Consider the following 21,733-nt stretch of genomic DNA (forward strand, 5'->3'; position numbering starts at 1 on the left):
TGTACAAACATGTGGAGGCTGATTTGTCACAGGTGACATGTAGCCAGGCCAGGTTAGCTGGACTCCATCACGAGTAAAGAAAGGTCCTCTGTAATAATGCCAGAAAGAAAGGCTGGTGACAGACGCTGAAGAGCTCCACCAAGGCTAAACAGGATTTTTGTTTTTAATGCTAGAGTTAATAGGGAGCCACTGGAGTTTATTGAACATTCATTTGACATAGAACTGGGCTTTAGTTAAACCTGGTGAGCAGTTATATAGAGAAATAATTTGGCAATCTAGGAAAAACAAGAAGATGAGGAAGCCAGTTTTCCATTTTTATTTTAAAAGTGGAATACAGTTATGTCATTTTCACCTTTGCAATGAAGGCATGTTACACATTAAAAACTACAGACATAAAAAAAAAAAACCATACAAAACAATTCTATACCTACATGACAATTGATACAAAATAATATCCAAGCTGGGAGGTAGCAATCTCCTTTGTAATATCTCATTTTTCAGTACAAGAAATGGCAGATAAGTGTTTTAAATGTAAATGATGGACTGATTTGTATAGTAAGTATGCTTATAAGTGAGAAAATATCAAAGTTACATTTTGACAAGTCAAAAATTTGTTCAGAAAAGATTTGGGACGATGAGATGTATGCTGCCTTACCTCAAATACCTAAGTTTTTTGATGAACAACAGAAAAACATAGAAGTCATTTATAAAATTATTTTTTTTAAAAAAGGTGATTATATATTAGCATAGTTTTCTTAAGAAAAAAAAAACGATAGAAGAAATCATAAGAATGTAGCAGCCAATGTTTAATACCAATATTTTATGTTCAAATAGATTAAGATCTATTATCTTTTTAATCCTCAAACTCTCTATGAGGTAGATATAGAGGCAAGGCTGCTGTTTAAAGAAACACACTGAAAAAGGATGCTGTCCAGAATTCTTGAGTTCCTGGTGTGAAACTGACTGACCTTGTACCAAGAGATGGAGGGCACCCTGGTCTACATATCTTAAAACTGTCACACTCTAGAAGGAAATTCTCCAAGAAAAGTATAAAAATATTTTTAAAGCTGGCACAAGGTATTCAGGTGTAACTCCATCTCTTGACTCCTTTTATTTCCAGTCACTCTTCCATATAAATATATAAAACACTAGATAAGCACAAGGCAGCCAGAGACAAATAACTAAAAAAAAAAAAAAGCAAAAACCACTTTGTTGTGGTTTGAAGTAATACTGTCCCAAGCCTCAAATAATTCATTGTAAAGTGCATCAATGTCTGCTTCAGTTTGGAGAGTTTTCATTAGCATATATTCTTAAAATGGATACTGCTACCTTTGTCCATGGAGAAGGAAAACATTGGGAGAAAGGGTTTTTAAACTAAATGTATCTCCACTGGATGAGTGCCTCGAGAGCGCATTTCCTCCGACGAGAGATGTTTCTGCTTCTTTTATATCCATTGCTCTCTTGTAGAGCTCAGCAGCCTTTTCAAAATCTCCTCCTTCATAGCTTAAACAAAATGAGCACAAGTTTTAAAAGCTGTAATTCTGGCACCATGGCTATTTACAAAGTCTATAGGACAACGTGGTGATATCGACAATAAAGCTGGGAATAAGAAATCAGCTGGTGGAGAGCTTTGCTCAAGTGGATCTATTTACTCAGAAGCATGAGAAAACAAGACGCCTCCAATCCTGCAGTCTCCTCTCTCCTGCTATAGGGGAATCATTCCTGACTAAACTGGGTACAGGGACGGGGTCAGTGCAATCTAGAAGCACAACTGGGGGAAATACACAGAGGACAAGGCCACCAGGTTTTTACAAAACAAGTTTTGCTGGTGCCTTTTGTGTTAATGTCATTTTGTGATAAGTTCTTCAACCCTCCATCTCTTGTGACAAAAAAAAAAAATGATGGATCTGTTGGGACATCATGTTTAATCTTCCATTCTTGTCAACAAGCAGATATGTCACTCAAGCTACAAACATTAGCCTGGTGAACATCAAAGAACCTATGTTATCTAGCTTAATACCAGTTACAAATTTAGGATGGAAAATAATCAATACTGCTGACTTCCTTTCCATTAACGTGTGTGAAATCACGTTACCTAGGAAAGTAGCCACCCTTAAATAGACTTATTGGTAAATCTTCTATACTATTCAAGTTTGCAAAAAGTGAAAAACATCTCTTCCTCCCCCAAGAGTCTGACTATATAAGGGAAAAGGATAACAATCTCACCTCAGCACAGCCAAATTTTTCAGTGTTTCACCTACTCGTGGGTGCATCCGACCCAGGCTGTCTTCATAAATCTTTAACGCTCGTTCATACAATGGTAAGGCTTCAATAGGCTTTTTCTTGAAGTAAAGAAATAATCATATTGCTTGTTAACATATGATAAATATACCTAATTGCTAAAATTAATATGTATCAAATAATGTTATTTGACAAAATAAATTTTTAGAAAAAGAATATTTTAAATTAGAGAATAATTTATTAGGAGTATGAAAAGGCTACTGGATGAGGAAGCTTGGGTTCCAATCCTAATTTAGTTACTGATCTGACCTTAATCAGATAAATTTTTAGCTTCATTTGCCTTATCTGCAAAATAGGGATGATAATTCTCGCTCTTTTCCTTACTATTTCTTCAACTGATTTACTTCAGCAATCTTTGGCTCCATTTATGTGGGTACTCTTCAAATACAGAGAGCAAAAGCTCTCTAAATGGACAGAGTCTTAAAAAATGGCTATGGGCTGGACAATTCACACAAATCAGAGAGAATGAGCCTCTCCAAATTCTGTCCTGGACTGGTCCTTCAATGATGGCTATTCATCCCAGCCTGGCTCTATTTTCTAAGTCTTCTCAGTTTGGCAAGAGTGGCTAATCCTTGTGCTCTCTTGGGGTTTCTTTATAAACCCTCTAGGAACTGGCATCAGCCAATAAATCCTTCAGGGTGATATTCTCTCCCTAATGTATGAAGATAAAGGAAAATATTGAAGGCATTAAGCCTTCAGGTACTTAATTTAACTAATCTAGGAGGCTCAGTTGACTATCTTCTCATAAAGCTTGATTATAATTATTTAAGTCTGTGTAAATGAAAGGGGGAATAACTAAGTGTCCCAGTGCCAGGCCTGGATTCAGGAAAAAACCTGAGTTCAAATCAAGCCACAAACTTTTCCTAGCTCTGTGATCCTGGGCAAGCTCTGTTTGCCCCAGTTTCCTCGGTAAAATGATATGGAGAAGGAAATGGCAAAATCACTCTAGTATCTCTTACAAGAAAACCCTAAATGGGGTCATGAAGTGTCAGACATGGCTAAAAGGACTGAACAACTGAAAGGTAGCCTGATTGTATTATTAGGGTGAAGAGACAGGAGGGCTGGACTTGAAGTCAGGAATTGTGGGTTTGTTCCAGCGTCTGTCTCGATCTTGGCTCCTTGTGTGCCTTTACTCATTCTGAGCCTCAGTTTTCTGATGTGTAAAATGGGAATGCCATTACTCGTACAGTTTCCTGCTCTGTTGTGGGAATCAAATGAAATAAAATGTGTGAGATGGCTTTTTAAACCAGAAACTGCTGTTCGTGTAGGTTACTTCTATTGTAATTATTTTAAAAGGCCACTAAATGAAAAGGTTTCTTAATGCTATTCCAAAGGTCAGAATAAACAATTTTAGTTCTCTTTAAATTATTTTCACTTTAAATTTATAGTGCCCAAGTTAAATTTCTACTAGATATTTTATTAGATTGGAGAGGCTGAAGGTACCAGCCTGGTGACAGTTCAGAACGCCATATTTAACGTCCATATGAGCTAAGTTTGAAGAGGCCATCAATGGGAGTTTGGCTACCAGATGACAATGTATTTTGCCTTTTTTTAATTTCAGCAGCTCATGATGCTATTACTCTGAACTGTATCAGAGGAGAGCATGTACACTGAGGGATCTTTCAATATATACTATAATATAGGGGATTTGTGGAAGTTAAAAAATCAAGGAACTCACCATTTGGCTATAAAGGACAGCAAGGTTTACCAAGGCAGTAGCCACACTAGGATGTTTTGGACCAAAAGATTTCTGACGTATTTCTACAGCCAGTTCATACAAAGGCACAGCCTTATCAAGTTTCCCCTGTAAAATAAAGCGGTATGAAGAAAGTAAATTACATCATATAATTGAACAGCTGCTTACAAAAGGAAGTATATTATATTTGAGATCAATTATGAATACTTAATAAGTTTACAAATTTCCCTCAACAACCCTTAACATTTCATCCATTTCTTAATTCAATAAACATTTGTTAAATACCATACCATGTGTAAGATCATGTACTGCATAGATACAAGCTAGGGACACAAAGATAAAACCCATAATGGTTTCTATTCTAAAAAGAACTCATATCCTACTGACTTATATTTCAGAGATAGAGACTGGGCAAGGGGGATGAGAGCTCAAAAAATATTTTACAAGTTCCAGGTGTACAGCACCCCATTTGGCACATAATCAAGTTCATTTGACACTTCCAAGGATTTGTTGGTATCTTCCTGAATGTGCTGGTGCTCAGTGCAAATGGAAGTTGGGAAACTGGACAGTGTTAAGTCCTACTTAAGTGGAAACACTGTAAATATTCCTCATTATGTAGTCATGGATAAGTGTTTTGTTTCAAGGCGAAAGGAGAGTAGAAAAGTGGTCTGAATTTACTGTATCATCTACTTGATTGAAATGGGCAAACATCTGATTCTTAAGTTTCCTTTCCTTGAATAGATACTACTATAGAAATGTCTAATCAAAGAACTCATCTATTTATTTACTGTATTTAATGGTAGAATTCATTCTGGTTTCCTCCTTGTTTATGCATTTTGATGTCAAGAATACACCACCTGGCAAAGAAATGCCCTTTGACATTCATTTGATATATTTAAATATAAGTTCTAGAAAAGAAGGATAGTTTCAGCCAACTGCTATTTAAATGGCAAATTAGGATCATGACAAAAGAACAAAATTAACTTTAATTCAGTTAAGAGACATGGGAAGATCATGTTCATGAAATAAGAGTTGAGAGTGCTCATGGAAACTGGATTTTCCGCTAAAATGCCCACTTCCCTCTCCTCCATCTCAGCCTTTACTTTGTCAGGAAAATGCCACATTCTTGTCTTAAAAAAAAACTCTGCTGACCTTGTTCTGCATGGAATTATGGGCTATGCTGCAGGGCTACTGGTTTCTAGGATCATGACATGACTGATTCAATAGGGAAAGCACTATGTGATAAAAGTGCTCAAGTAATAGAAGAGGCCACTTAGACCTGAGCTTGAGGGGCTTGTAGGAAGTGGCTGTTTTACAACGTGTGTGGCTGGCCTGCTCCAAGGCCTGCTCAACTGCATTTCACTCAAATCCTTCTCATTTTATGTCAGTAGAAGGGAAGTACCAGCCGGTCCTGCCCCCAAGTCACAAAGGCCTCAAGTCTAGGGATGGGTAGGGATTGTTAGAGGACGGGCTCATTGATACGCTGGTTGCCCACTGATCTATTTTTTGACCACTGACTTTGAGACCATCAATGAAGTTACAGACAGATGATGCAAAATCATAAAGTTACAGACAGATGGTGCAAAATCATAAAGTCACAGATAGATGACGCAAAATCATAAAGTCGCAGATAGATGATGCAAAATCATAAAGTCACAGACAGATGATGCAAAATCATAGCCACTTCTTTCTGTACTTTAAGGATATGGATTACAGCTAAGAAGAATCACTTCAGAATTGTAAAAGTATCATTTAAAATTGGGGTCATGATCTAAAATCACCATTCTAGTAAAAATACTGATATTTATAAAATATGCTTTAGAAAAACTTCTGTTGTAAATTGAGAATCCATTTATCAGCTTCTAATTAAAGAAGGAACCTTCTATATCTCAACTAAATCCTCATCTTACAAACGAGGAAATTAGAGCCCAGGAAGATGAAGGGTTTTTACCCAAATTTGCACAAATGGTCAATGATAAAGCTTCCCCTTAAGTCCCAATGCTGCCCTTTCCTCTACTATACTCTACTATAATTTTATGAAGGCTCAAATCCCAAATATACTTTTATTTATCCATCTACTTGACAGATGTAATAGCTCAAAGAAAAGTTATTTATCTTAGAGAAGTGAAATTGTTTATTTGTCAGTACTGGTGATTTGAATGGAATATTTTGAACCCAAAAAGCTATGCGGAGAAAGCAAATGCAGTTCAAACAAACACAGACCAGTTTCTTGTACAGGATCGCGAGATGCTTCCCTGTATACGCCAGCGAGGGGTGGTCGGGGGCCAGGGCTCGCCTCCTAATGTCCAGGGCTCGCTCATAGAGTTCCTCTGCCTCTGCATACTGCTGCTTCTCGTTGTAGAGAGCAGCCAGGTTGTTTAGAGACTGGGCGCAGTCAGGATGGTCCGGCCCCAAGACTCGCTCCCTCATGTCTAAGGAGCGTTTCAGAAAGAGATCGGCGGCCCTGCGAATGGTAACAGCACAAATGGTCTTTAAGGGAATCAGCGAGGTCTGTACAGTTAAGCTCCTGAAAGGCCACATCTACTAGGTGAATTGAAGTGGAAAATGAGCAAGTATTTTTACATAGTAAGTAGACAGGGTACAGAACTTGGACCAATATATCCTGCCTTCCTACAAAAACCACCCCAAAATAACTGCTTTCCTGAAAGCAAATCTGGGGGCATGAATCACCTAACTAATGATCTCAGTGTTCCAACTTCTCCACTTAGGTGACATACAGGTTTTACATAAGATTTTAAAATAAATGATTTTAAAACAAAAGTTCTTTAAAAATCAAATCCTTTCTTTGGGAGGCAGTTCAAAAAGCCCAAGTTCAATATTCTCAAAATATCTAATTGGATCTTAATACAATGGCCTAAACATTTGTAATATTTTTTAAATCCTAAGATTTCAATAATTTTGTTAAGCACTATACTTTCAGATAACTGAACAATTAGTTTTTTTCAAAGCTAAATATTTTGACCTAGGAATCAAAATATTGAATGGAAAAAATAACATTTGTTAATCACTTGTGTCCAATTCCTCCTGACCCCACGGACCACATAACTCCTAAAGTCTGTCAGAGATTATGTTTGTTGCTTCCATGACACCATCTATACATCTCATCCTCTGCTGTTTCCTTCTCCTTTTGTTTCTTTATCTTTACTTATTTTCTGGTCAATAAATTACTTACTCAAGATTATTTTGCAGATAATAGAGAACACCCAACTCATTGAGGGTTCGAGCATTATCCGCTGTGTCTTTGCTTAATGTAAGTTCTTCTAACTGTAGAGCCCGTCGACGTAGGAGAGCGAATCCATACTAAAGGGCAAAGAAAAAATCAATTTGTCACCAGTTTAGTTTGAAGCAATACCCGATGACTAACCATGCTTTATTTCTTCTTTAAAAGCGATTGCAATTATTTGTCATATAATTAAAAATATTATTCATTAAAAATCACCCACATCCAAGTATTCCCATCATTCATATACTAAATTTCATTAAAATGTTTGTGGGAAGCAATGGGTGTGGGAAGCACAAGTCATTCAGAAAATAACTTGATAGTGCACTTTATGCTTCACTTTATTTCTTTTTAAAGAACTGGAATTATAAGGGTGTCTCCCTGACTGCCCATTCAGAATTTTTACTTTTTTCTTTCTTTTCTTAAGTCTAAACTTAATATCATAAACAACAACACAACTTAAAAACAAGCAGAATTAAAAATCAGCTCACTAAGTTATAATTGAACATTCTCACTTCCTAATTAAAATCAGACATGGAGTGTTTTAAACCATGATAATCGGCTTACAAGTAACAAGGGCTTTGGGGTTTAGAGAGCACATTTCTTACAATCTTTTAGACAGTGCAAATAGTTTTATTGTTATGATTTCCATATTAGGGATATGAAAATTGAGGCCTAATTTTTAAAAACTAATTTACAAAACTAAAAAAAAATCATACACTTGTGTTTGTAGGGAATTTTTTCTTACTTCCTCAGAACTTAAAACACAAAAATCTTGCTCAGATTTTTGTTCAAGGAGGCCCTGCTTCTTTATTCTCTCTGAATATTCTTCAAAGTCATATCGTAGTTCAACATCCAGGAGTTTCATAGTTCTCTCTTCCCACCAATAGTTGTATTCCTAAAGCCTCACGGAGGATGAGGACCACTGGAAAAACCTTAACTAACACTTCAAGAATGCAAATTATCAAGTCTCTAACTTTGTGAAAGAATAAAGCCCATCATGTGCTTGCTAGATGAAATTCAGTTTTGAATCATTCTTAGGATTTCAAATACATAATGAAAGAAAAACTTTATTTCTTTACCAAATTGCCTTTTCTCCTTGCAACTTTCTGTCGGATTTTAAAGGATTTTTTCCTTAGATGTTCAGCTTGTTCATATCTAAAAAAAGCATTTTAGGAAAAAAATAAGCTAAAAGGAAGAAACAAATGTTCACACATCATTTTGGCAAGAATGAACTATTTTTAAATGCATATATGAAGAAATATGTTTGGTTACTAAATAATGCAGCTTTCATATGATGAAAATGTTTCTGAAATTTAAAGATTCTACCAAAAATATCTTATCTCATAAAACCAAAACCTAGCTCTACAATAATGTCTCAGAAAAAAAAAAAGATTTAACTTACATAAAAGGAGTAGCCTCTAAGGCTTGAGGATTTTGTTTTTGTTTGCTAGATAGGGGAAAGGGGATGTCTACATATTCTCAGTGCCTGGATCAGAGGGATGCTTAATAAATGTTTCCTGAATTAGCCTTGCTAAGGATTTTAGATTTCTTTTCTTTTTTTTTCTGAGGCAGTTGGGGGTGAAGTGACTTGCCCAGGATCACACAGCTAGGAAGTGTTATGTGTATGAGATGAGATATGAACTTAGATTTTGATTTCAGGACTGGTACTATATCCACTGCACCACCTAGCTGCCCCAGGATCTTAGATTTCATCTGATTCAACTCTTTCATGTCAGAGAAGAGGAGCAGGAGGCAGTGATTTGCCCGACTGTTCAGTGGTAGGACTGGGGCTAAAAACCCAGGTCTCCCATCTCTTCAGCCCAGCACAAAATGATAGCCTTTTTTACCTCACAGCAACAGTGGACGATCCAAGTGAGTTATAATCACAAGTCCTGGGTCAGTAATCCTGTGGATACTGTAGCATTTTTAATTGGCTCAGAAATATGCTCTACCAGTATGTCTTGAGGTAAAATAAAAGTTTTAGTTTGCAGTACTAATTAGTTGCCTGCTGAACACAATGTGATGCTTTTTCAATACTGTTACTCCATATAAATTCATCCTAAGAAATTCTACTTAAATACACTGTATACAGAAGTTAGAAAAATTAAGAAACACCCAGGGACCACTTACGCCCTCATCACTCCTCATCTCTCTCTGCCACGATGTATTTATTAACAACCCAAACCTCCTCCTCTGACATGGCAATACTACCAGCTTCATTCTTACTTGTTTTGTTTCTGATACAAGGTTGCAAGTGCATCTAGCTCCCGGGCAATAAGAGGGTGCTCGGAACCGTAAGCATTCTCCAGGATTTCCAGGGCTTGTTTATAGAGCTGCTCGGCATTGCCAAATTTTTTCCACTGCACGTAAACACTTGCCAGCTGATGGAGAGACTGGGCCACTCGAGGATGATCTGGATCCAGGGCTGTTTCTCGGATTTCTAAAGACCTCTGCAAGGGAACAATAGCCTGTCCCCCCAACCCCCAAAATCAAATTAAAATCAAGAACTCTTAAAAACCTATTTTCTAATGAATGTGGCCTCCCCTCGAAAGGAAATCAAATAAACACAAGAACTCTTAGAAACCTGCTTTTTAATGACTATTTCACACTACAGGAGAATCAGTAAGTGGAGTAAGAGTAAGCGTAAGTAAAGGTAAAGAGATAGGACTCTACATTTAGTCACAATGTGTAAATCCACATTTCCAGGGAGTCTTGGAGACCCTTACCTGACTGAGAAGGCCAAGGTCCTTGAGAAATCGACCCAAGGTTTCATAGAGATTAGCTAAAGACATCATGCTTTCTTCTCCTTCACAGTTTTTCTCATACTGCTTCAAGGAATCAAAATATTCGGCAGCCATGGATCCCTTATCTCTCCCAACGAGCTGCCAATAGCTCAACAACTCAGCAAAGTGTCCTCTGTTTTAATATAATAATTTAATGAGAAACTACAAACACACACACACGGCTTGAAAACAAAATACGTATGAAGCTAATATCAATTTTGTCCAAGATTTGGCTTTCTACAGTTATGACATGACACACAGAAGCTTATTCTCTCTATATAACCACTTTGCTATAATTCATGGGATGCTTTGTATCAAATAATAAATATGGGAGAACTGCTGCTATGAAAACAAGCAACTCCATGTTTTGTTTAAAAATGAAAGCCAAAACAAGTAAATGTCAATTAAAAGTATTTCCATGAAGAAAAATAGCTCCTTGACAAGTCAAGTGCAGATATGTTTGAAAAAGGATTCTGTAGTGATACCAACCCATTAAACTGACATCCAACATCAAAAGCCAGGATCACTCTTAAGATAACTAATGGGATGTGGGGAACATCATAGACTAAGGAAGCTGAGAAGAATGATGGGCTCTAACTGGACTGTTATTCTGCATTTTTGTCACCAAGCTTCAAAACAAAAGAAAACATGTTTCTTCTGCAGATGATTCCAGGTTCAAGGGAGACTTGCTATTCTCTAGTGGAGGATGCATTAAAATACAGACAGGCGTGGGGAAAAATCATTTAGATTGCTGGCCATAAAGAAATCAAAAGTAACCTGAAGAAAGATCACTAGGAAGAGAGAAAAAAACACTCAAACATTTAGATTTGTAAAGATGATGGGAAAAAATTCTACTATTCATAGTGAATCACAAGGGGTAATGTGAGTAACACAATCTATATTAAAAACAAGCAAGACACTAAATAAAAGAGATGTAACATAGAAAAATCACAATGTAAATGACTCTTTCATCATTAATTAGGCTTGATTTAGAGGATGGCACCTGGTCTCAAAAACTTAAATCTGAGACATAGGAAGGAAGGAAGGAAGGAAAGGATATATACATTTATTAAATACCTACTCTATGCCAGACATTGTACTTAATGTTTATAAATATCAACTCAATTGATCCTTACAACAACCCTGGGAGACAATACTATTAATATTCCCATTTTATAGTTGGGGAAATGGAGGCAGATTAAATGACTTGCCCAGAGTCACACAGCTAGTAAGTACCTAGGGCTGGTTTTAAAATGAAATCTTCCTGACTCTAGGTCCAGTGCTCTAGCTATTGCACTACCAGATATCCTTTTATATAGGATTAGAAGTAGAAAGGGCTGTGAAATTTTGCTCTTTTATGTAGTCTAGTACTTCTCAACCTGGGCTCTGGAATTTTTTTTCAAATCTGGATAACTAGTTTTCTTTGCAATTCAATATAATTTATGCATTTAGACAAACATTCTTTTGAGAAGGACTTCAGAGACTCCATCAGACTCTGAGGGACAGTGACTTCAAAAATATTCAAAAGTCCTACTCTAGTCCAATACTTTGCTTGTCTCAGTTTTCTGATCTGTAAAATGAGCTGGAGAAGCAAATGATAAACCACCCCAGCATTTCTGCCAAGAAAACTCCAAATGGAGTCATAGTCAAACATGACTGAAATGATGAATAATACCATTTTCTATAGATCTGTCTCCACCATGATTTGTTTTACTAGAATCTCAAAATGCCAGAATGATGCTGATTTTAAAACATACTTGTTTCAAAAGTCCAAATTTTTAGATTTTGAAAATCCAAACTAACTCACTGAGATGTGATCTCTTCTTACCTTTTATAAAGATTCTGAGACACAAAGAGGTTGAGTAGACATTCGTGCAACTTCTGTTTGTTGCCTTGTTGTTGGAAAAGCCAAGGGAGCTCATCCGCACACCTCCAGGTCACTCGGGCTTTACTAAGGAAAGGAAGGGGAGGAAATTCAACACAATAAACACATGATGTGCTGGGCACCCCTCCAATTCTCACTGAATCAGTGGCACAGTGATGAAATCATGAAGAGACAGTAAAAGTAGGATTTTGAAGGAAATGAACTTTATTTAGCATCACTCCCTGATTCTTTCTATTAGCCAATAACTAAGATAACACCAGGGACTTAGACCTAATGGCTCCTACATCAAAGGCCAAAGCAACCACATGATTAGCTCTAACCCAAATGAGAGACAATCTAGGAAATATTTGGAAGATACAATAAAAATAATGATCATGATATCAAAACAAAAGGCATCAATAAAACCTTTTTTAAAAGGGCAAGCTCAGAAAAAAAAAGAAAAACCAAATTTCATTATTCAATGAAATAAAATACAAACCTATATTTTTTCTTTTAACTATTAAACTAGGAAAAATTCAGCATCCAAATATTTTCTATGCCAAATCCAAATTTTCCCATCTCATATTTGGTTTGAATCCTTGGTCAAAATATTAGACCTTTTTTTTTTTTTTTTAATATGACTACTTTGATTATTAAATGAGGGAACTGAAATCCCCTCTGAAATATTTTTAGATCTGGGAACCTCTTATTTTTATCCATGTGATAAAACTTCTAGCATGGAAATCTTTACCAAAGTCTATCAATGACTCATAAGAAATGGAAGGGCTTTGAAAATTGGGGCACAGAGAGGTGAAGTTATGCCTAATGTCACATAGCTCTGTGTGTGTCAGAGGGAAGTCATGAAGACAGGCCTTCAGGACTGTGACAGCAGGCTCTACGCGTCAAGGTGAGCTTCCTTCTCTTCTGAAAGAAAACTTACATTTTAAAGCATCAGTAATTTGATACTTTTGACATTTAAAGTGCAAAGAAGGGATTTGCATGTATTTAGTCACTGCCAAATTCTTAATCTATAAAGACACACAAAGAGAAAATGATATTGTTGTCTATTGTTCACAACAGAAGTTAGAGAAGGACCAAATTGAAGAAGTAAAATACCTTAGTTGGGAAGTGAAATATTCAATTAACTTTTCTCTATAGATAGAAATATCTTGACTTTCTTCCATGTATTCTAATCTCACTGTTTCCCAAGCCTAGGAAAAAAATAAATAAATTATATCATTTTATTAAGTGACATTCACATTATATATGTATTTTCTTCCTTATCAGACTGTAAGTGCCTTGAGGGCAGGGATTGTATTTTGCCTGTTTTTTGCATCCCCAGAACTTAGCCCAGTGCCTGGTATATATAGCAAACACTTGGTGTTCATTGATTGGCTGACATCTGTAGCCCTACCCGCGCTCTTAGTACTATAGAAAATAGTCATAAAGCTGTATTTTTGTTTGTTTTTTAGCAAGTACTATATGCTGTAAAATATTTGGCACTTGAAATTTAATAAAATACCTCCATTTCATCATTTTATTCATTCATGCATTTATTTGCTGAGGCATTTGGGATTTGCCCCAGGGTCACACAGCTAAGAAGTATTAGGTGTCTGAGGTCATATTTGAACTCAGGTCCTCCTGACTTCAGGGCTGTGCCCTATTCACTACATCAACTAGGTGCCCCATAACATTTATTTTTAGGAAAAGAAAAAATGAACTCAAATTTTAATTCATGTATGAAAATGCAACATAATGAATAGAAGACCTTCTATGAAGACAAGAAAACCTGTGTTTTTGTCTTTGATATGATCTAAGCCATGACAAACCAGGAAAGTGATATAGCCTCAATGTCCCATGCAATTCTTGAATTAGGAACGAGTTACTAACTGTATTAGCAGAAGGAATTACCAGAAGGAGTTCTTACATCAATGAAATTACAGGTGCAATGTTGGAGAAGGAATTACCAATATTAAGTAAAATATGAAACTGAAAATAAAGGATGAAGCAAAGCTGGAAAATGACTCAATAGATTACCACACAAAATCTATGAATATAAAACAAAAACACACTCTTAGTAATAGAAATCAACCATAAGATTAATCATATGCAGAATAAATGAGGACACTAAAAATATAAATGATATTAAAGTCAGGAATATATCTGCCTTTTTACACAAATAAAATCTGATAAAACAAAACAGGTATTTTGGACAGCATTAGGCTCTGTACAGTTCCTTTCAAATAATAATGGTATGTTTTTATTTAATATTTCTAAATCACAGCTTTGATTGTGTTGCCTCTCTCTCCTTGTCCCCCCACATTGCAAAAATTTTTGATGGCATTTCTGCTACCTACTGCATAATTTTTTTTTACTCCTTAGCCTGTCATTCAAGGCCCAACATCTACCTTTTCCAGTCTTATCAAACTCCAACAACCTGAATATCTTGACTCCCTTTGTTCCCCTGACTGGAATGATCTGTCCTCTCAGTTCTTCACAGCCAAATCTACCCCACACAGTGAGACCCAGATCTACCCCTTCTATAGCCTTCCCTGATTTCCCTCCACATAGCTCTGCCAATAGGAAGTAATCTCTCCTAGCTCTGAGCATCTTCTGGAATCTCCTTAACTGCTCTTTGATTACTGATGCTATCAGTTCCACACAAGATAGCCTCACTAGGCTCACTAGAGGTCCATCTCATTCATCTCTGGATCTTCCCTAGCTCCCTACTGGGAGCTCGGTAATTTGCACATTGGAAGCTCTCAACAGATACTTCTGGTTTTAGATGTAATCAAGGTGAGAGGCAAAAGTCACTTTGGCAAATATGCAAAACAGACCATTTACCTGGAGATGCTGGAACTTGAGTAAGCCACAGCCATACGTCAATAAACACATTTTGTGCAAACTATGAATGAGGGATGTCAGCACTGGCCAGGACAAGTCAGGGTAGAGTTCCATCAGTTCTGATTCACTCACTCCATTGTGACTGACAGTGACCAGACAGAGGATCTAAACAAACAGAATGACATCATGATTCAGAAGTATTACAAATACAGGGCTAAATGGCCATATAAATCCTTAATCTTAAGAACTGTTTATTCACAAAAGTCAGGTCCACTGATTTCTCCTGATATACCAACAAAGCATCTAAAGATGTCACTAAGCTATGAGAATTCTGTTTTGCAAACAGAATTGAAATGATAGAAAATGTCTTATACTTCAAAAAAGGAAGCTCAGTAAAAACTTCTAATACGTAAAATGCAAAATTTCTAAAGTTAAGATAAATGTACTTCAAAAGGACTAAATTTATCTTACTGTTAACTTTCCTAAATGTGAGCATTTTAAAAGCTTGCTATTGATAGACTTCTAAGTCTAGAACATATTTTTTAAGAAGCAAGCTAGCAATTTGGAGAAAAATTTGGAACTATACCCAAAGAGCTAGACCAATTTGGAACTACACCCAAAGAGCTATAAAACTGCCTATCTTTTGACCCAGCAGTGTCATTACTTGGTCTGTATCACAAAGAGATCATTGTGCAAAAATGTTTGTAACAGCTCTTTTTGTAGTGGCAAGAAACTGGAAACTGAGTGGATGTCCATCAGTTTGGGAATAACTGAATAAGTTGTGGCATTTGAATGTAATGGAATATTATTATTCTATAAGACATGATAAGAAGGTTGATTTCAGAAAAGTCTGGAAAGATTTATGTTAATGGATGCTGAGTGAAATGAGCAGAACCAGGAGGTTATCATACATAGCAACAACAAGATTATGTGATGAGCAGCTATGACAGACTTAGCTCTTTTTAGCAATACATTGATCCAAGACAAATCCAATAGATCTGGGATAGAAAATGCTATCAGCATTCAGAAAGAGAACTATGGAGACTAAATATAGATCAAAGCATACTATTTTCACCATTTAAAATTTGTTTGCTTTTTTTCTTTCTTGTGGTTTTTCCCTTTTGTTCACAATGTGATAATATAGAAATATTTTTAAAATGACTGTACATGTATAACCCATATCAGATTGCTTATTGTCTTGGAGAAGGGGAAGGTAAAGGAGGGAGGGAGAAAAGAAAATTTGGAACTCAAAATCTTAAAAAAATGAATATCAAAAGCTATCTTCACTTGTAATTGGAAAAATAAAATACTATTTAAAAATTTTTTTTAAAAAGAGGTAAGCTAGCTGGATACCAGTCTTCCATTCAGTCAAACATTCATCTAAATCATGGCAAATGCACATTTCAATCAGGCAAATCGAGAATTGTATACATTTGGGCAGATCCCACAAATGTCTAAAGGGTTGTAAGTCTTCCCACAGCCTGCTAAGTATCTGAGAAATATCTAAGACAAACATAAAGTCAGGGCAAAGGATTTACCCAGTAGCAGGACTTGGAGATAAGCAGCCCTTGTCCTGACTCATTCTATCTAGAGCCCTCCACCTCTGATCAGTAGAATCAAACAAATTATCTTGAGATATAAGTCCAGCTGGGTACCTAGGTATTTTTCTGGGCAGCCTGGGCAGTAGATATTTTACCAAACAAATCAGTTATAAGCCTTTACAACAAGAAAGCACGTTTTGACTTGCTGGGATTCTTGGATTTGTGTGAAACATCTTTAATAACAGCTTAAAATTATAGCATTAAACAAAGAATATCTAAGTAATTATTAAAGTCACAGAGAACAAAGTATACTTAAAAAAAAACCCCAACCTTTTATGTCACTATGTACTAACCTCCTTCATTAGGTCCCTTTCTTTATCATTTTCCATGGATTCCTGAATCGAACGCAGCACCAGCCTATACAAGGACACGGTATCCTGACACTGGAAACACTGCTGCAAGATTTCATCTATGCTGCCGGCTTTTCCAGCCCCGCTGAAATAAAAGAGAGAGGTTTAAACTTGTATTATGCCTTTGAGGGAAAGCAGATTTCACTCCTTCAAATGATAAAATCTGGTAATAAATTACAGTAACAGCAAAACAGCATCACTACCCAAAACATATCAGCCCTAATAGCAGATATCACAAGAATGTAGGATACTTAAAAAGAGTGCTCCGGCTGATTCTTAGATGCAAATTGACAACATTGAGGTACTGGGAAAATAATCAAGCAGATCTGCTAAGTGAGCCAGGCAAATCAGCAAGGGAAAAGAGCCTGAAAGAAATCAGCCTGTAGTCAATGAACAATATTTTAATAATAGGTTTTTATTTTCAAAATACATGCAAAGATATTTTCAACACTCACCCTTGCAAAACCTTGTGTTCCAATCAATGAACAATTTTTAACAAATATTATTACATGAATTGAAAATATGATTCAATATTTGTACTTTTTACTGTTGCTCATGATCAGATTCTTCATGCAAGAGGTTACAACAGGGGATTATTCTTTGCAAATCCACATTTTCAATGAGAAAAATATGATTCTCCATGATGCCTAGATCTTGATTTTATGATAGGTCAAGCCCTATGTCACAGTGCAGAGTCAAAGTCCTTAGTGGATAATATCTGGAGGATGCAATTTTTAAACCTTCCTCAGAGTGCACCAATGAATGATGATCTTAGAGCTAGAGAGTGGGACTTTAGATAACAGCAACTAATCTAAACAATTCTCATTTTACAAAAGAGAAAATGGAAAAGGTAATGTGACATATTCAATGACATGCAGTTAAGCAGATAAGGTGCCAATAAACATGAAATCTGCTGCTTTATCAAAAAACAAAGGAATTCACTGGTGAAGGAATTTGAGATTCCAATGTTAATATTTTAAAGTTAAAGAACATGAAGATTATGAAAAAAAAAAGATAATTAAAGACAGCAATTGTATAGATCCAAAGAGACCTGCTTTTGCAACAAAGGAGCACAACCTCCCATTCTTCAGCTAAGCCTTTTCCCTATATGTATGATGTTTACCTGTTTGGCTCATAGTTAAACAAGTTTTCTGGAGCAATCCTCTACCTGCCCAGGATTAGTACTAAAAAGTTAGGTAAATATATTTAACAACATCTGACAATTCATTAATTATCTCAGAGTTCAGGCATCCTCGCAGGCTGTTAGTAATTCTCTAGGACTCTGCAGTTACTGCTACAGTAGAGCAAGGGCCTGCCAGCATCTGGGAAAGAGTTGCCATCCCTCTTCCATGCACAGTGATGGTCACATCTTCCCAAATTCCCATGCTGGTGAAATGGTTTTCAGCAAACACACAACGTGCAGGACAGTATTCTAAGGAACCACAACTTACCGTGTGATCATTTTACACAAAAGGGTGACATATAAGGCATTGCAAGTAGTAGCAGATCGACAGTGTCGCTCGAGTTTCTTTTCCTAAAATGATGGTTTACCAACAAACAAACAAACAAAAAACAACAACAACAACAAAAAAAGAAAACACAAAGTCCAACCTGTAATGAAGCTGTCTAAATTGCTGAGGTTTTCACATTACCAAAGAATGAGCTGGCTGTGGAATCTTGATTACAGTGACAATTTTTATATGTTGGAATACATTCAGATTTGGTAACATTCCTGATTTTACCCAATAAAGGAGGTAGATATGAATTTTGGGTATGTATGTGGAGGGTATACCATGAACTCAAACATATTTAAAGCCCTCGTATTTCCAACTATACAAAAGCACAAGATACCAATTCTTTCACTACTCGTTTAGGACAAAATGCATTTAACCATATCGTGGCTAAAACTCATTTCTACTTGTGATAGGGAGCAGTCCATATCTTCAGTTTAAACAATACTTTCTTTAAGAAAACTGATATATAATGAGATATGTCTACTAAAATTAAAGCTCATACCTGGTCTTTGGTCAAGTTGATATCTACACAGCTGCATTCTGCAGTAATAAGAGCTTTTGCATCTTTTGAATTTAAAGGATCCAGATGAAGTGTTGGCCACAACCTTATATTTAAGACAAGAGAAGAAAAAATGATATTCTAATCTAGTAACATAATATGTGCTATCATAGTCTACTAGCAAAATACTAAAAATCTTTTATGAGATCAGCCTTCTACCCTACTTTGAAAACATATGAAATATATTTCATGAAGCTTGATATCCTATATATTAATGTTAACTTGATTTGTTTCCTCTTAACAATTATATTGCCATTCTGAAAAAATTTTCACAATCACACACAGTGCTATGAAATAAAACAGCATAAATCCAATATTGCTAAAATATTTAGAAGATATTATTCTATATAGTAGCTTGAAGCTCTATGTTAATTAAACATTTATTGGGCGCCTGCTGTGATTAAGGCACTGTTCTTAGGGAAATAGAGAGAGATAAAGACACTCTATTATCAACCAATCTTGAGATCTCCTAGTGTAGGACATGGAATGTATATCTTTAAGAGAGTTCATTGTGAGTCTTATATTATGGATGATCTCAAGTTTGCCAATTTAATCCCTCCTGGGTCCTCTCATTCTACATGACAGAAAACCCATCATTTTTGCTTTGCTTTGGATGATCTGTGTAACAGGATTACCAATAAAAATATTGATTCCCAATAAGACTATCATTAATCACTGAAAAGATGTATAATAAATTTTGTATTTAAAAAGTCCCAAATGTATCAGATTTAATGTTCATCAATTTTAAATCTTCAATATCAAAAGCAGAAAACATTAACTAAATGCCCACCATTCAATAACCCACACATTCGAATTGACACTCACCCTGATGGGTGAAAAAATTAGCCCTGGCAAGAGAAAAATGAAGTTGACAGCAGAGTATATATTACAGGCAATATTGTCCTGCTAATGTCGATGCTGGTGGTAACATTCACTGCATCTTGGTGTTACTTGAGAGTAGGAAAAAGAAAGAGGAAAATGTTAAGCCTTTGTGGGAGCGTTTAGAAAGGAGCAAAAGCACTAGGCCAAAAAAGACACTATAATGGGCAGGGGGAATAAAGATGGAAGAGAAGAAAAGACTGATATAAGGGATGAAAATGGGAAGGAGAAGACTCATAATTTTTCCTGGCAGCTTAGTGAACTTTTTATGGCAGGACAAGCTAAAAAAAAATGGATATATAACATTGCCACATATCACATACTGAATTTACATATTTATATAGCTAGACAATCTGAAAGAAGAACTTATTATCATACCTCCATGCCGGAGGGCATGTTTCTACATTCACAGACACAATTACTCTCACATTCACAGGCAGGGGATCTATCAGCCATTTCATGTGCTTTTCAACTTGCTTGAAAATACAAAAACAACATCCAGTCTATTAGTTCAAACTCACTGAGCGAATCACATTCCCAATACTAACTAAAGCAGAAAAAGGGATGTTACCATTTAATGTTTTGGATCTATTTTTGAATAATCAAGCCCCAAATTCTATTACTAAATACTTCTTGTTAATGATATAATACTTTCCAAATTAAGAGTACTGTATGGTAAAACTACTAGATTCACTAGAGTGCTCAAATGGTTAGGAAATACAAAATATTTTTAATGTAAAATATAGCAAATTAATTCTAAGTTTTTAAATAAGTCCATAACTTCTAAAATATAAGCAAATTAGGGATTTACCTATTCAAAAACATCAATGACTTCGCTAAAATGACCAACATTTCCTTGATTAATAATCAGCACAGCAATAATCTTTAACCAGTCTGGCTTCCTCCCAGGAAAAAAAATTATAAAATCAGTGGAATAGAAATGCAAATGGCTTCTCTTGTCACTGACAATGTTTTTGGTTCTTTTCCAGAAAAGGCAGTGCAGGATAGTGAGCAGAGCCCTAGATTGAGTGTCAGAAGTCATGCGTTGGAGTCCAGGCTCCATAATTTACGAGCTGGGTGACAAGTGAAGCCATCTTTGTAAAATGGTGGTGACAGTTGTACTACCTGCCTTCAGGGCTCTTGTGAGTCAAGAGCTTTTTAAACTGTGGATCAAAAGGAATTACAGAGGAAGGGATCTCGGAGCCGAAGCCCTTCAATTTGCTGATGAGGAAAGTGAGACCAGAGGGATGGCTTGTTCAAGCTCACACTGACAAGAATGGCAGAGCTGGGATTTGAACCTGGGCCCTTTGAGGCTAGTGTTATGAAAGTAGGACTTCTTATTTTTCCAAGTTTGCCAAGGAAATTATGAACAGAAGGTTGGAAGAGTACCTGAACTTGATCTATAGAATCAATAATGATGATAATACTGCCTTGATGACGAGCAGAGAGCTTTTCTAACCACCGTGGAAACTCCTCGAGGAGTTTACCGGGATCCAGTGTTAGCCCAGATACTGACCAGGAGTGCTGCATCAGCTGCAAGAAGAGAGACGCATAATTTGTTCAGGCTGGGATAGCAAGCAGAAGCTATTTCTATCTGTAGAAACCAAAATGGAGATGTGGAAAAGCACGAGCTTCTCCAGCCAGGAGAGTTATTCACTTACTCAATTCAAAATAAATGTGTAATTCTGAAAATACCTAAATTATTGTCAGGCACTCAGAAACTCATTACAGTTATAATATCTGAAGTAAGAATTTTGCTCACAGGGAAAAAAGTGTCCAGTTTACCTTTAAAGTCAGTCTTTTAATTATTGAGGCTGACTCTGAGCTGGTGGACATGGGTCTCCCCACAAAGTGATACAAAATTAGGGTGTTTGGAGAATGTTTTTGCTGCAACTGAATCCTGTGGAAAAGACAAAGTACTTTTTGAGAAAACAGTTTGGAAAACTATATAATTCTCCAAAAAAAAAAAAAAAAAAAACAAAACCTTCAAACATCTTTGAAATTAGTCTTCTAAGCATTTTAATTCACTATAAGGAGCTTTATCAAATACTATCAATCTGTCAGCAGTTACAGATTCATAATCTTTTTCACTGTGATG

General features: G+C 36.1%; 1 protein-coding gene across 1 annotated transcript in view; it reads right to left on the minus strand.

Annotated features, from left to right (window-relative positions):
• Positions 1 to 293: 293 nt before the first annotated feature.
• NPHP3 (nephrocystin 3) overlaps positions 294 to 21,733 on the minus strand; it is a 43,553-nt gene continuing 22,113 nt past the window's right edge. Inside the window, exons 11-27 of the mRNA XM_051961581.1 lie at positions 21,421 to 21,535; positions 21,025 to 21,168; positions 20,014 to 20,111; positions 18,700 to 18,802; positions 18,135 to 18,217; positions 16,627 to 16,768; positions 14,733 to 14,897; positions 13,005 to 13,099; positions 11,853 to 11,975; positions 9,968 to 10,157; positions 9,468 to 9,709; positions 8,321 to 8,396; positions 7,191 to 7,318; positions 6,221 to 6,461; positions 3,980 to 4,105; positions 2,227 to 2,342; positions 294 to 1,503 (exon numbers count right to left, since the gene is read on the minus strand). Coding sequence (XP_051817541.1) covers positions 1,326 to 1,503; positions 2,227 to 2,342; positions 3,980 to 4,105; positions 6,221 to 6,461; positions 7,191 to 7,318; positions 8,321 to 8,396; positions 9,468 to 9,709; positions 9,968 to 10,157; positions 11,853 to 11,975; positions 13,005 to 13,099; positions 14,733 to 14,897; positions 16,627 to 16,768; positions 18,135 to 18,217; positions 18,700 to 18,802; positions 20,014 to 20,111; positions 21,025 to 21,168; positions 21,421 to 21,535 — 2,365 coding nt within the window. The 3' untranslated portion in view covers positions 294 to 1,325. The remainder of the gene's footprint in view (positions 1,504 to 2,226; positions 2,343 to 3,979; positions 4,106 to 6,220; positions 6,462 to 7,190; positions 7,319 to 8,320; positions 8,397 to 9,467; positions 9,710 to 9,967; positions 10,158 to 11,852; positions 11,976 to 13,004; positions 13,100 to 14,732; positions 14,898 to 16,626; positions 16,769 to 18,134; positions 18,218 to 18,699; positions 18,803 to 20,013; positions 20,112 to 21,024; positions 21,169 to 21,420; positions 21,536 to 21,733) is intronic.

This window comes from Antechinus flavipes, chromosome 5 (genome assembly GCF_016432865.1).
Source record: "Antechinus flavipes isolate AdamAnt ecotype Samford, QLD, Australia chromosome 5, AdamAnt_v2, whole genome shotgun sequence".
Classification (NCBI taxonomy): Eukaryota; Metazoa; Chordata; class Mammalia; order Dasyuromorphia; family Dasyuridae; genus Antechinus; species Antechinus flavipes.